At 47.1% G+C, this 14,675-nt stretch overlaps 1 protein-coding gene across 6 annotated transcripts in view; it reads right to left on the bottom strand.

The window, feature by feature from the left end:
• The window catches only part of LOC309667659 (synaptotagmin-9), a 232,073-nt gene that overhangs the window by 71,832 nt on the left and 145,566 nt on the right, over positions 1-14,675 (bottom strand). Inside the window, exon 7 of one of the 6 annotated variants that reach the window (XM_082476323.1) lies at positions 810-875. The exons of the other annotated variants lie outside the window; for them this stretch is intronic. Coding sequence (XP_082332449.1) covers positions 840-875 — 36 coding nt within the window. The 3' untranslated portion in view covers positions 810-839. The remainder of the gene's footprint in view (positions 1-809; positions 876-14,675) is intronic. 6 annotated transcript variants of the gene reach the window in all.

Here is a 14,675-nt window from a genome sequence, read left to right as displayed (position 1 = left end):
ATACAGATATTAAAAAAAAAATTGTGTGTTTCTGTGAGCACCTCCCTTACTGTCACTTCTGATTGCACAGTCAGAATAGCATTCTAAAGAGCTTTTCAAATATTTCAAGTCTCTCCATCAAGGCTTCCAGCAACAGAAGCCTTTATTTTTTCTTCTGAGGTTTTGAAAATCTTTATTCTAAAGCTGATGGGAGAATCTAACCATATCCAAACACCCCTTCACTGCCTCAGTCTCTCTGATGATAGAGCAGTTCTCCTAAGGGTCTCATTACTTCTACTTTGCCAAAGAGTTCTCATTTTCCTACACATTTTCTTTCTCCTTCTCCTTCACATTTTAATATACACTTTTCCTTACTGTCTACATTTATCAGAAGATGCCTGGTGACGTACACTGTTAATGACCTACCCAGCACCCATCCCCCCTATTTCCTTCTTCCTAAGTGAACCCTGAATTCATCCAGGTTGCCACCTCTTGCCATGCACCTACCTAGGCACCTCATGAGAAGGGGCTCCATCTCCAGGGCTGGACCTGTTTGGCCCACATAATCCCATTCCCTTTGCCAGTGACTGAGTTAAACTTGGCATACTTTTGACCATGACACACAAGGGAAAAGCTGGGGACTTGAGAAATTTATTCCTTGCTCCATAGCCTCAGGAAGTGCATTTTCCTCCGGTTATTTTCACGTCTGGACACAATGCCTGGAAGTGCGTCCATCTTGCTGCCAACCTGAAGACGGCAGCCTGGAAAGATCCACTGTTCCTGACCCCATGATTAGCTCCTGAATCTACCATCCCTGACCCCTATCTTACCTCTAATTCCTTAGCCAGATGATACATTTCTCATTGTTTAATCCAGTTTGTGTCAGGATTTCTGTTCTTTTTTAAAAAAAATGAAGAATAGTTGATTTACAACATTACATTAGTTTCAGGTGTAGAGCATAGTAATTCAGCATTTTTACAGATTATACTCCATTAAAAGTTATTATAACAGCTGCAATTCCCTGTGCTATACAATATATTTTTGTTGTCTACCTATTTTATACACAGTAGTTTTTATTTCTGAATCCCATACCCCTAATTTGCCCCTCCCCCCTTCCCTCTGTTTTTTACATCAAAAGTATTCTAACTGATTTATCCTGCCAGCAAAGCAACTCATGAACTTGTCAGATCCTCTGTTTTCAACCAACAAAGACTTCCAGGAAATGTCTTTTCAGTGAGCTTCTCCCTCAAGATGAGATTTTATCTCTGCACTAGTGCTAGGATTTGTTTCAGGAGAGCATCACCTCTACCTGTGATACTCCCATAGTGCGGTCATTTCTCCTAAGACCCACGCGTCTGTTTCTCAATGAGTCTTCTGCCTCAGATGCACAGCTTTCCAGGCAGGCACAGCACATTAGTCTGCCCATTTCTACGTGGTCTGTTGACATGCTTGGGTGCCTGCAGACCTTGCTCTGGGTTAGTGTTCGTTCTCTGTGAGGGATGCATTGGGATACCTAAGGCCACTTACAGCTAGGCTTTTGGTCTTCCTTCCTGGGCACTGCCTGTCCTGAAACTCTTTTTTCCACATCCCATTTAATATCATTCATAGCAACTGGTCTAATGGGTTATCTGTTTTGTTGTGTTGTTTCCCTTTTCCTCCTGGTATTCATTTTTAAATCCTCCTGATGAGACTAACTCATCAATCACCAGTCCCCCGTCTGTATAAGATCTTCTGCACTCTTGGCTAAGAATGGTGTCTTCTAGTATGTTAAGCCAGGGTTCATAGCCTCAGCTAAATATCAACCTGATCTTTTTAGGTAACTGTTGATCTTCTTTGAGATGTTCCTAGGTCTTCCAGAGTCCCAAAGGGCGATGGGAAGAAGTGATGAAAATAGCGCCTGTGTTCTCAGGTCCTTCATTTTCCACCCCAAAATCATCGTGTCTGAAGATGCAACTGTTTGCTCCTAGTGGGTTGTCTCTGGCCAGGAGAAGCAGTCAGTTCGCCCAATTTCGGCTAACTCTTTGTTACACCTTATTCACCATCAGGAAGGCATCTTGCCGTCAGATCTTTGGGGCCCATGCACAGCTGCTCTATGCTCCCCAACAGGGAGTCACCAACCAGGGTCTTTTAAGCTTCCCTCCAAGCAGCATTCTTCACACCCATATTCTTAGGGCTTCTTCTTCATCGATGTTTCTCTTCCAGAAACTCTGAACTCCTCTCTGTGGGATAAACCGCATTTCTACTTGGGTTGTTCTGCTCATTCTAGCTTCTTTTCTATTCAGAGACATTCCCACCATTTTAAGGTTTCATCTTAAGCACAGCTAGACTGTGACAAACTACGTGAAAACAAATAGAGTGACCCAAATCCAACACCCACCAAATGTACTTCTGGGCAGGACAAGTCCACACGTGTCCTGGTCAGTCTCTGGGTTGCAAAAAACAGAGACTCACTCAAGGTAGCTCAATAAAAGGTTAGCTGGAGTGGTGGTGGTGATTTATTGTAAAAGCACTCACGGGGCAATAACGGAAATGGATTCTCATAGAAGTTCAAGAGCAAGAACCATGGTAAGAGAGGCCCTGTGAGGAACCGAGCAGGAGTTTTGTTCTGGGTCCAAGGGAACCCCTGGAACGTCAGCATCTGAACTTCTAGATGTTGTCTCTGGTCTGCTATTAATGAGACTTCTCTGTCCTCTCCTCTTTTCACCAACTGGCTTCTTAATCCTCTACTGAGTATATATTTCCATTCACTACAATTTCAGCGTACTTATAATGGGATTTTTTTCATGGCTTACCAAGACCTCTAAAGACTCCCTTCGTCTCATGGTTCCGCTGATGCCTCATTTTCTTCACATCTACCAAGTGCAGGGGTAGTATCTAATTGACCCAACCCACCTTGGGGTATCAGGCCATGTCACGTGTCACTGGACAGCCCACAGACTGGCTGCTGGGAGCACGTGCCCCTGTGGCTCTTATATCACCTGTGGCCAGGGTTACACTGTACAAACCACGGCGGTCAGGACGACCTCTTCTACAGACATGGGAGTGGAGGTGTGTGCGCATGTAGGGGGGCTGAGATGGGGCAGCGCTGTGCATGGGGGTCAGATGCTTCCACAGCAGCCTTGGCAGGTAGAACCCAGCATTCTCGAGGCTACTGGAGATCAGACAGGCCCCTCTTTCTATCAGCCCGCCTTTGGCTCCATCACGGACCCCCCGTCACCTCCTTTTTTTTCCTAGAACAGAGAAAGCTTCCCAGAAGGTTTAGGTTCACGTTCTAGGTGGAGGTCTCACACCACCATGAAACTGCAGTGACAGAGTGACCTTTCCTCCTCTTCTGTGTTGTGTGAATGTCCAGGCCTCCACTGGCCTGTATAATTTCTTCCATTCTCTCCCAGAGCTTTGTCCTCTCTATTAAGCTGGGTTTTTCGGCTGCTTCATCCCTCCAAAAGTCCTGGAGTTTGTCTGATTGAAGCCAAAAGGGCACAGTGAGTGTTTGCATCCTGAGTGGTGAGGGGTGGCCTCTCGCATCAATGTTGGGCCCTTTAGGACTTTAGAATAAATGCTCAAAGACTGTCCACAGCTGGACGTGCTGGAAGTGAATGGAGGTGGGGGCTATGAATTAGAGCGGGGAGGAGACGATTTAACAGGAAGAAGCTTCTGCATCAAGGGCTGACGCTGGAATCAGAGGTGAGGTCCAAGCAGAGGTGTGGCATGTCATTCAGGCGTCAGGGGTGAGGCGTGGAGGTGCACGGGATGACAAGGAGTGGGGCTCTGATCCGAGGGGTGCGGTGGCAAACTGCAGAGTACTGGGAGGAGGGGGGTTGCTGCGGACAACCTGATCAAAGTTGATAACAGAATAAGAGCAGCCTCTGGAGGCTGCAAAAAGCCCAGCAGGATCCAGGTGGAGAAAGAGGCCCTTTCAAGGCTGAGCGAGGTTGGAAGAGGGCTGAGCTGCTTCCAGGACACCGGAGAGTGCGGTACGTCTGCAGAGGAAACCTGGGGACTTGGAGATGCAGGAAGAGAGGAGGCAGGAGATCGTGTGGGCCTCGTTCTGGCCGCTGTGGGAGGTGGTAAGGGGCGCCGCATAGATGCCGGGTGTCCTGCCTCGTACGGAGAGCAGCCTCAGGCCACTCCTAACCCCACCTGGGGAGTAACATCTGCTTCCACAGGCTACAGAGGTGAGATGGAGCCAGGCTGTGCCTGAAAAGGGGAGGAACATCCTGTGTGCTCGGCGAGAAAAGCTGGGAGTAGACCAGGGCCACGCGTCTCCAGGTTAAAGCCCACACATCAGTCATCCCCTCTCTCCTCTCTCTTCTGTCTTGCCTTCCCTCTCAACCTCTACCTCAGCCTATAAAAACGCTCACATTTCTTGCTTCCGAAAAAGAAAATCCTGCTCTCAAAATCCTTCACCCTTTTCTAGCAACGGACCTGACCTGCCTTCCCCTTTCAGCCAGGATACGGGAAGGAGTTGTCCGTATTCATTAACTCTAATTCCTCGGGCCTTGTCTGTCTCCAGTCTGGACGCCCCGCGCCCCGCCCGGCGACACCACAGCTCTGCTGAGGCTGCTCTGCTCAGGGGAAGGACACACACACAGACGGACACCCAGGGGAGCCGGCCGCGCCCGTGCGCACAGGAGGCCTGGGGGGCTCTCTCCTTCTCTAGAGAGCTGAGCAATCTGAAGGGGGCAGAGGAGCGGCGTCTAGTGCTGATGAATGACTTCAGGATAGCACACAGCTTAATTTGTGGTTGATTTGAACAGATTTTGTCCCAGGCTGCTCGGTGACCTGACGTGGACCGTCTCCACGTGACCCTGTCTCCCGTGTCTCTCTCCGGTCCTCGTTCCCCCTCCCCACCCCTTGTTCAGAGGACACCCATCTGTCTGAGTGCCCTTTAGGACTGCTGCTCCAGAATTTTCTTTTTTCGGTCCTCACTCTGGGCCTCAGCAGGGAGAGGGCTGTAATAGGAAAAGCCCGCCCGTCTGAATCCAGGTCCCCTCTCCCCACAGTGGGCTCACAGTGGAGTCTGAGACATTGGCCAGCAGACAAAACCTGCAACCTCCCTTAACTCAGGGAAAGCTATGCTCTGTAAAGCTTGGCACTTCCTGACATGCTCTTCCCCGAGGGATCTGGGACTTAAAATTCAGGCTAATTAGCCTTTTGTCAGCGGATTATGGGCATCGGCATTTTCACTTAAAGACCGGGTGAACCAATCTGCCTTCTTCATGTGGCCATGGGCCCAGAACAGAATCGGACTGGCTGTCAGCTCAGAGAAGGGTAGGATCTAGGAGCAGCGTGTGCATGCATGAGTGCGTGCACGTCTGGGGTTAAAATCACAATATATCTTCCAGAAGAGCATCTTTTGGAAGGTAATACGTGAACGGTTTGATTTGTCAAATTCTACTGCTTTTGGCACATAGTGAACCTCCTTAATCTCCCCTCTCTCCTGTCAGCTCCTTCTTCCCTGACCCTTACCCCAAACACCCTGTCCCTTCTCTGCTGTTCTGCAGCTCAGTGGACGCCAGGACCCTCCATCTGGCCAACAGAGAGGCCTGGTCATCGTCCTGAGCTCCTCCCTCCCCCGACCTCTCAGAACCCTTTGCAGAGACATCCTTTCCCACCCGTCCCCCCTACTTCTTCCCTCTTCAGGCCTGAGCATAGCTCATCTTGACCACTCCAGCCCGTGCTCCTCCAGACGGTCAGTGTGATCCTTTCAAAACACACATTTGAGCATGCTCAGCTCTTCTCAAAAATTACCCCAAAGCTCCGTTACTGCCCCAGCAGAAAGTTCAAATTCCTTATCGTTTCCTTCCCTCTCTGGCCTCATTTCCGTCCCCTGCGTACCCTGTGTTTTGGTCATCCTGAACTCCTTGGTGTCCCAGGCACCAGCCCTTCTTTTCCACCATGCCTCTGAAGTGTTCACCTTTCTCCTTGAGGTTCCTTTTCCTCTTTGCTCAACGGGAGGATTCCTACTCATTTTCTAGAGCCTGCCCTCGTGGGTCATCATGTCTCTCTGGTCACCACCCTTCCCCAACGAGTGGTTGGGAACTTTCTTGCCTGTGCTCCCGTACAAATCCCCCACTGTCTCCCTGGAGGCGGGCCCTGCGTCCTCAGGACTTTGGACAGTACCCGGGACCCGGCAGGAGGGGGGAGTCGATGTGGAGCCAGGTACCTCGGGGAACTCTTTCACAGCAGCGACACACACATCCAACAAGAGTCGCCATTCCTTCGTTCTGTGGCTTTACCCAACATTCTTCTTCAATTATAAACACACAGTTGGTGTCTCTGTGCTGTTTAAGCATTGTAGGCAAAGCACAGCTCCAAACCAGAAGGTTAAAATATTTGTGATAGGGCTTCCCTGGTGGCGCAGTGGCTAAGAATCCGCCTGCCAATGCAGGGGACACAGGTTCGAGCCCTGGCCCGGGAAGATCCCACATGCCGTGGAGCAACTAAGCCCGTGCGCCACAACTACTGAGCCTGAGCTCTAGAGCCCGCAAGCCACAACTATTGAGCCCGCGTGCGACAACTGCTGAAGCCCACGCGCCTAGAGCCTGTGCTCCGCAATAAGAGAAGCTACCGCGGTGAGAAGCCCGCGCCCCGCAACAAAGAGTAGCCCCCGCTCACCACAACTAGAGAAAGCCCACGCACAGCAACAAAGACCCAATGCAGCCAAAAATAATTTACAAAAAAGCAAAATATATATATATACATATTTGTGATAAAAATAATCTATTTGTGCTCATGCAAATGTGGCAACACAAACTCAGGCATGCAGCAACCTACACAGAGAAGCTCAAACCAATGGATGGTGTTGTTTCCTGACAAAGAGATCTGATGAAAAATCTAGAATTCTGGTCTTTTGGAGAAAACACATTCTGGATGGCCCTAAAAATGCATGCAGGTGGTTATGAGTCTATATTTCCCTTTTAATACTCCCACATGGCATCAAAATTTCACTGGTCTTTCTAAAAGTACATATCCTTTATTTCATTTTTGCAGAGTGTAGATCGTGACCCATCATAGGTTTGTGAAATCAATTTAATGGTTGTGACCAGTATTCTTTTTTCTTAATGAAATAAGTTTTTTTTTCTCCAAAATGCATCACATGGATGTGTATTATTTCATGAAACTTTTGTTGCAGTTTTATATGTGTGTGTATGTTGTGATGTAAAATGTCCTTCTTACTGTAAATCATAGCCAAGAGCATTCGAGTCACACTGCTCTATTCCATGTATAATCAAGAACTTAATGAAATATTGTGCTACACCCTACATTCTAAGTCTCTGTGAAGCACTGGAAATCCCCAAACCCAGAGAAATGACAAACTTGGAATACCTCCCAAAAGTTATCCTTATTTGAGCATGGAAATAGCATCATCAAAAATGAGTGACTGAGGGACTTCCCTGGTGGCACAGTGGTTAAGAATCCGCCTGCCAATGCAGGGAACACGGGTTCGAGCCCTGGTCCGGGAAGATCCCACATGCCACGGAGCAACTAAGTCCATGCGCCACAACTACTGAGCCTGCGCTCTAGAGCCCGCGAGCCACAGCTACTGAAGCCCGCGAGCCGAGAGCCCGTGCTCCGCAGCAGGAGAAGCCACCGCAGTGAGAAGCCCTCACACCGCATGAAGAACAGCCCCCGCTCGCCACAACTAGAGAAAGCCTGTGCGCAGCAACAGAGACCCAACACAGCCAAAAATAAATAAATTAATTAATTAAAAAAAAATGAGTGCCTGAAAAGTTGGGTGCAGTTATATTTTCCCACTTATTCAATGAACACTCAGGGAGCATCCTTCATTGCCAGATACTATGCTAGGAGCTTTCATACATGTTCTATCATTTAATCACCACATCAGGTATTTAAAAGCAGATACTAGCAGCCCCATTTTATGGAGGAGGAAACTGATCCTCAGAGAGATTAGGTAATTTGCTCAAGCACAGCAGCTCTAGGAGCCAGAGCCGGCTGTCGGTTCCCCTTCCTTTAGACACTAATGCAGCACAACTGGGCTGGTCCACCAGGACGTTTAACTGGGTCACATCTTCCTCTTTGATTAAATGAATTTGTGCTCCTCAATTTTTGTCTGCTTTGAACACAGTAGCTCTTGCATTTATCTGTTTTATACATTCAGTTTCCAAATTAGATTTCGCTTCAGGAAAGAATGCAGGAAAAAAAACCCCAAACTCCAAAAACTGCACAGAGCTGTGTTAAGCAATTAATTTAAGGCTTTAGGTATGTTTCAAGTTGCTAAGAGCTACCTTAAATTTGTACATCTATAGATGCACGTGAACAGCAGATTACAAATAATCTTGAACCCTGTAGGACCTTCATGGACCCTCTAGTCTGGGAGTCAGACTCAGCAAGTTCTCGTATTACAATCCAAATGCAAATCCATGTCAATGCTACTGAAGATTTCCTGGAGCTGTGAAGGTGAACTTGTCTCCTGCCAGCAAAACGGACTCTAAATCTATTTAAATGTCCTCTATTTCCCTGCTGCCCTCACTCCTCTTCTCCCCCAACACCAAACTCCTTTCCCTATGGCTGGCTGCCCTCCACCACCTCTCTCTCTCCCCCACATCTACTCTTCCTTCAGCTTCTTCAACCACACGGAGGGCCCCTTATACAACCTCCCACCCCATCCCACTCAGCAAGCGCATCTCACTCAGAAAGACAGAGCCTTATAGAAACACAGGTCACCTAATGGTCTCTATGAGCATGGAGAGGTGGTGATGGTGGAGGGGGCCCAGGCTTAACTTCTAAGCCCTCCTCTCTGGATGGGAATGGGTGAAGCTCTGAGTCTGGCTCAGATATGCTTTTTCTTTCATAGCCCTGGTTCCCCATCATGCCCTGGCTCATGGAGTCCCCTTCCGGTCTTGACAGCTGATCCACTGATCTGCAGTTGCTCAAGGACGCTCTTAAAGTTCAGAGCCATCCACCTCAACTACAATGCACGGCTCAGTGCTACTGCTATCATTAATTCTGTCCCTAGTTCCTACTACCAAGGAAGTCCAAACCCAGCAGAGCGGCCCCCTGGGCTCCCATGAACTCAAACACAACCTGTAAAGACAGTGAAGGAAGCGACACTGGGCTGGGGGGCTTTAGAGAATTACTGGCTTGAAATGGTAAGAGGAACATCTGCTGGGCTGAGGAGTCCTCAAAGACTTCCACGTGATTCAAAAGTCCTTTTCTTTCCTATTATTTCCGTTCTTGCTTTCAAGCATTTCATCTGGCGGCAGCAGCTGGATCTAAAAGCTATTCCTCTTAACAAAGTGCAGACTTCTCAAGGCCTTTGCTATTAACTCTTTGGTGCCTACTGACGTGCGAGAGAAGCAGGACAAGAGGTGGAGAGGATGGTGCACCATGTGTGATGGCTTAGACTGCCGGACGCATCAGTGCAACCCATGGCGCTATCCCTGACTTCCCCTTGTTATCTTGAGAGTGTAGCATTTCTCTTACTACTTCTTTCTCGGCAAGGACCCCTGGATCCTTATTCCTGATATAAGATTTAGTTCTAGGTGAGCCCACATTCACATGGTACTCTGGTTCCATACTTGAAGAGCAATGGAAGGGTCACATTATTTTTAAGCAGTAGGATAAGAGCCACTAGCGCTCATACTGGGAATGGACACTCTGCAACTTTAAAGAATGTAAAATTTTTAATGCAAGATCAGATTGTCTCACCCCCAGCTACTCACCTCTGAAGACAATGTTGACTAGACCCTGCAGGCTGGAGAGGCGGAACTGCAGGCATGTGGCTGCCCTGCCAGCCTTCAGGGTCCTGTGATAACAACCTTCCACAGCCAAGGGGCCTGGGTTCTCAACGTATTCCTGGACCTTCTGTGCCAAAGTAAGTCCAATCACCACACCCTCACCTTTCCACCAGGCTGACCCCCAGCCTGCCAACCTGAGATCCTGCTTGGATCCCACCTCAATCCTGAAAGCTTGCCATGAGGAGCTCTGCCATCGCCCTCTGGAACACAGAAGCCCACCCTGATCCCTGCCTGGCTCTTGGTTCGTTAGTTAGAGGCTGGATCTGCGGCCACAGTCATTGTCACTGGGGGGCTCCACTCACTGTCTTTGGATGGAAGCTTCCAGAACTAGGATGCAAGCACCAGATGCTCAGCCTCAGTATCTTGATGACGGACTGTGTAGACCCCTCTGCAGCCAGGCCAATTCCTCCATGCCCATCTCCCCCTCATGAATAGGTGCTGCCTGTTCCCGTTGAGCTCTGCTCCCCGGTGTGGGCCTGTCTCCAGTCAACAAGGAGGGAGATGCAGACGAGCCCAAGAAAAAGCATTCTGCTTGGATCCACACCTCCATGTCCCCTTCAGAGACTTCATTAAGCATTTGTAACAGGAAGACCTGGAATGTTTACGTTATTTAATTGTCATCAATCTTAATCCCGTGGGATGGCATTTGCTGTCTTGATTGGTTTTATGACCTTTCTCTAGTAAACTTTTTCAACCTGGACACTTACTGTCAGTATGTACACTATGTAAGTAGCTCCACTCAGATCCTCAGCTACGTAGGAAAAAAAAAAATCGCACCTTTGTTTTCCTGCTCCTCATTCCCAACTGCTTCTCTTTCTGACAATCTGAGCACAACTCACATAGTCAGTTGATTACATTATGTAATTGCTCAATGATTTACAAAGTTCCCCTTGCTTTTTTCAGAAAACCCCCTTTCCTTATTTTTAAGCATTACAATGATCAATGTCATCACATTTCATTCTGATTTTTATTTAAAATAGGGGTGGGATATGTAATTCTACCACTACGGATCACAGACTTTAAACATACAATTGAGCTTTAGCTTGTAAATAAAAATAAAATAAACAAGCAGAGAATTAAAGTTAATGTTAGAGCTGCTGTAATACTATTATTAAAAGATCATAGATTTTCATTTTCATTCTAAACAAATGAAATGCAGTACATGGAAAGAGAAAATCGTGTGACTGATCTTCACTCTTAAGGAAACTGCCTTTTTCAACCCAAGGGAGCCATCATAAGATGGACAGCTGTCCATGGGTCCTTCAAATCCACACAGGATTTGATTTTTCCTTTGGAAAAATAAGACATAAATGCAAAAGGAAAGCAGCTTTCCCCCTCACTTTATACAGTATTTGTGTCATTAAGAGCAGAGAGTCTCTCTTTTGGCCACAACTGTTTCAACACACAAGCTAATTAACCAAACATTGACAATTTGTTTCATTAGGAAAATTTTATTGAACGTCTGTCATGTGCCACTTACTTTGGTAGACATTGGACATATCACAGTGAGCAAAACAGATGAGTTGATATCATGACATCTTTGGGAATGGTTCTCTTCACTGCAAGGGAACACCAGTTGGGACAGGGGTGGGTGTTCGCCTATGTCCCGGATATTTTCTGTTTCAAGTAACAGAAATCCTACCTCGTAGTGCTTACATAACAAAGGAAATTTATATGCTTACATATTCATAAAGGCCAGAGGTAACATTATGTTCAGGAGAGGCTTGATCCAGCAACTCAACCATATGATCGAGGGTCTGAATTCTTTTTATCTCTCTATTCTGCCACCTATGGGGTTGGTCTCACCCTAACCCTGCTTCCTCTAGAGGTCCAGAAGGGCTCCAGCTGTTCCTGGCGTGTATGCTTCTTTAGTTACATCCAACAAGAAAGAGAGAGCGTCTTTGTCCAAGCATTCACACCAAACGCTCTATAATACTCTCTGACTGAATCAGCTTAGATAGTACTAATCCCCATGGTTGGCTTGACGGGTTTAGCCCGGGACTAGGTCTTAGTTCCATTACTGGAGCCAAGGATGGAGCCAGGCTCCTTAGAGTCCCCAAGGAGAAGTCATGGCCATCAGAAAGACATCCTGCTGTCTGTGTGGGTACCCACAGAACTAGGCAGGCTCCTTGTCAGCTCTCGCTCTGCTTTTCGTTCTTGGGGTGTGTGAACTAAAGCCATCTACCCCAACACAGCCATCTGTCTACAGAATACACTCCACATTAACTTGCCTTTACTATTCTATTGCCTTCATTAACATTAACTTTAGGGCTTCTCTGGTGGTGCAGTGGTTGAGAATCTGCCTGCTAATGCAGGGGACACGGGTTCAAGCCCCGGTCTGGGAAGATCCCACATGCCGTGGAGCAACTAGGCCCGTGAGCCACAATTACTGAGCCTGTGCTCCGCGACAAGAGAGGCCGCAATAGTGAGAGGCCCGCGCAACGCGATGAAGAGTGGCCCCCGCTTGCCACAACTAGAGAAAGCCCTTGCACAGAAACGAAGACCCAACACAGCCATAAATAAATAAATAAATTTATTTTAAAAAAACCCAAAACATTAACTTTACTATTCCCAGAGACTCTGGCCAAGATAGATGAAAGTTGCAGACAACATTATTGCTCATTACTGGGACTTACCAAAAAACCATCAACTCTTCCTTAGAAAGTATCAACAGACGGTTTATACCCCAAAACTCTTTGAATCCTGGTCTCAAAATCCTCACGTTGCTGTGTCCACCTAAACTATTACATCATGATCTTTATCCAATCCCAACCAAGCTTCCCCATCCCCTGAATCATCCCCCTTGCCACACTGAAAGGCCCACCTTAAACCATACTTGAAAATATCGATCAGACCCTGCCCTTCCCCTTCAATTACCAGGTAAGTAGTAAACTCAGCTTTGTCTTTTCAACAGGTTGTTCTGCTGACATTTGGCAGACAGCGTTCAACAGGACATCTTCTGAAAGACTCATTTCCAAGAGCAGCGGCCTTCTAGACATTCTGTCCTTTGCCATTATCGGTGGAAAAATGTTGCCTGCCGCATCAGTAAACAAAGGATGTTGGGGAATTCCCTGGCAGTCCAGTGGTTAGGTCTCCCTTTCACTGTAGTGGCCTGGGTTCAATCCCTGGTTGGGGAACTGAGATTCTGCAAGCCATGTGGCGTGGCCAAAAAACCAAAAAACCAAACCCCCCCCCCAAAACCCACAAAGGATGTTGCAGCCATCAAGCCTTCCCATTACAGCCTCCCCGACACAGGATGCCCCCCATCAAACCATCCCCGACAGTGCACCATGAGGAGACTCAGGATGAGAAAGCACAGGATACTGGCCCCAAAGAGCTGAGGTGCAGATCAAAGGAACTATTTCAGCAAGCCCAGACTCTTGCATTTTCCCTTACACAGAAAAGCGCTAACTTCCTTACCTTGAGATATCGCGTCTTGTTTAATTAACAGTAATCTTGATGTTCTGACTACCTGGTCTTTGTTGCAAAAACTCCTATGTATCCTGGTTCCTCCCCTGTCTCTTTGGAACAGTCCCTCAGAGCTATCAGAGAGGCTGCGTCCCGGGCTGAAGTTCTCAGTTTTGTGAGCCCAGTAAAACATAATTCTCAACTTCTAGGTTGTGCATTTTTTTTCAGTTGACACCAGGATGCTCCACCCTTGCCTTGGAGCCCTAACCCAGGAAGTACTCTCCTCCCCACAGATAATCACGACGGAGTGTGGTTCTTTCAGAGGTTGGCATAAGCCATTCTAGTTCATTTCATCTATGCGGGAAGAACTGGCCCATCAGCCCACAGTATTAGTAGTCACATCAGAACGCCATTCTTGGAGATGAGACTGCTGAAGGCCCAAGCCCATTGTTAACCACTTTCTTATTTAATTACCATTCAAGTGTGCCGCAGGAACGCTCCAGGGCAGTGACTGCTGGGGCAGGGTCATTTGTAAGAGAGGAGAGTCAAGATGCAGTTGACTTTCTGTTTGGGCAGCAATGTTATTTTCCAACACATTGTTATTACCTTTTATACCTCTAGTGTTTACCTTAATGCTTCCGCAGTTTGTATGACTGCTATTTCTACAGACTCCTGGAAGAGTCACCGGTTTTGTACCCCAGTTGAAGATGAGAAAATGCTTAGCATCCTATTTTTTTTTTTTTTTTTTCCTAAACCAGATAATTCTACACAAGAAGGAGGACTTGTTTGGGAAATACTGAATGCTCTTGGCTTTGTTTGCTGACCATTCCCTCCACCAGCTGGAAACACAACGCCCCATTAACACTAACCATGCCTTCTGGTCCAAACTGCATTCTGGCCACTTACATCAATCAGCACAGATTCTAACAAGTTAGTTACATGTTTTTCAGATCTGCAACATGTAGCACATTTCTTTGTTCTTTGCAATCAGTTTTGCTTCAGTGGCCCTGCTGGTGTTTATGGATATTGGCATACTAAATCCCCCAATAAAAATAGTTTACTTTTTGAAAAAATATAATCTCAATGATAAGTCCTTTATTTTGCATTCCCTCTATTTTTCTCTTTTTTATCTTCACAGGTAGGCGGAGTGAATCATTACCTGATGTAAAATTGCTGCTAAAATGTTTCCCTGGTGAGAAAAGCCAACTTGTGGGCTAATATCCTTGTCACCCCTCCTGATCAGTTCTCATTCAGGGTACAGCAGTCTGTCATTCACCGTAGGGATGTCTGTGGTTTCTGCTTCCTCTGTCTCTTATGAAAGAAGATACTGAAGCACTCTAGAACCTGGACACGCATATCATCAGCATGAGGGGGACCTTCATGATTTACTAAGGTGCCTAAGTTATTGTTCTGAATATTTCTCAAGTGCACTAGAAATGCAAAGCCACTACCATCAGAGGGCAGTTCATGGGAACCAAGGGGGGAAATGGTCTCTTCTCACGTCCTTCTCCTAAATGGAGAAAAGGT

Source organism: Balaenoptera physalus, assembly GCF_965194825.1.
Source record: "Balaenoptera physalus genome assembly, chromosome: 10".
NCBI lineage: Eukaryota > Metazoa > Chordata > Mammalia > Artiodactyla > Balaenopteridae > Balaenoptera > Balaenoptera physalus.
The sequence above is the reverse complement of the archived record's forward strand: the minus strand, read 5'-3'. Positions and strand labels throughout refer to the sequence as shown.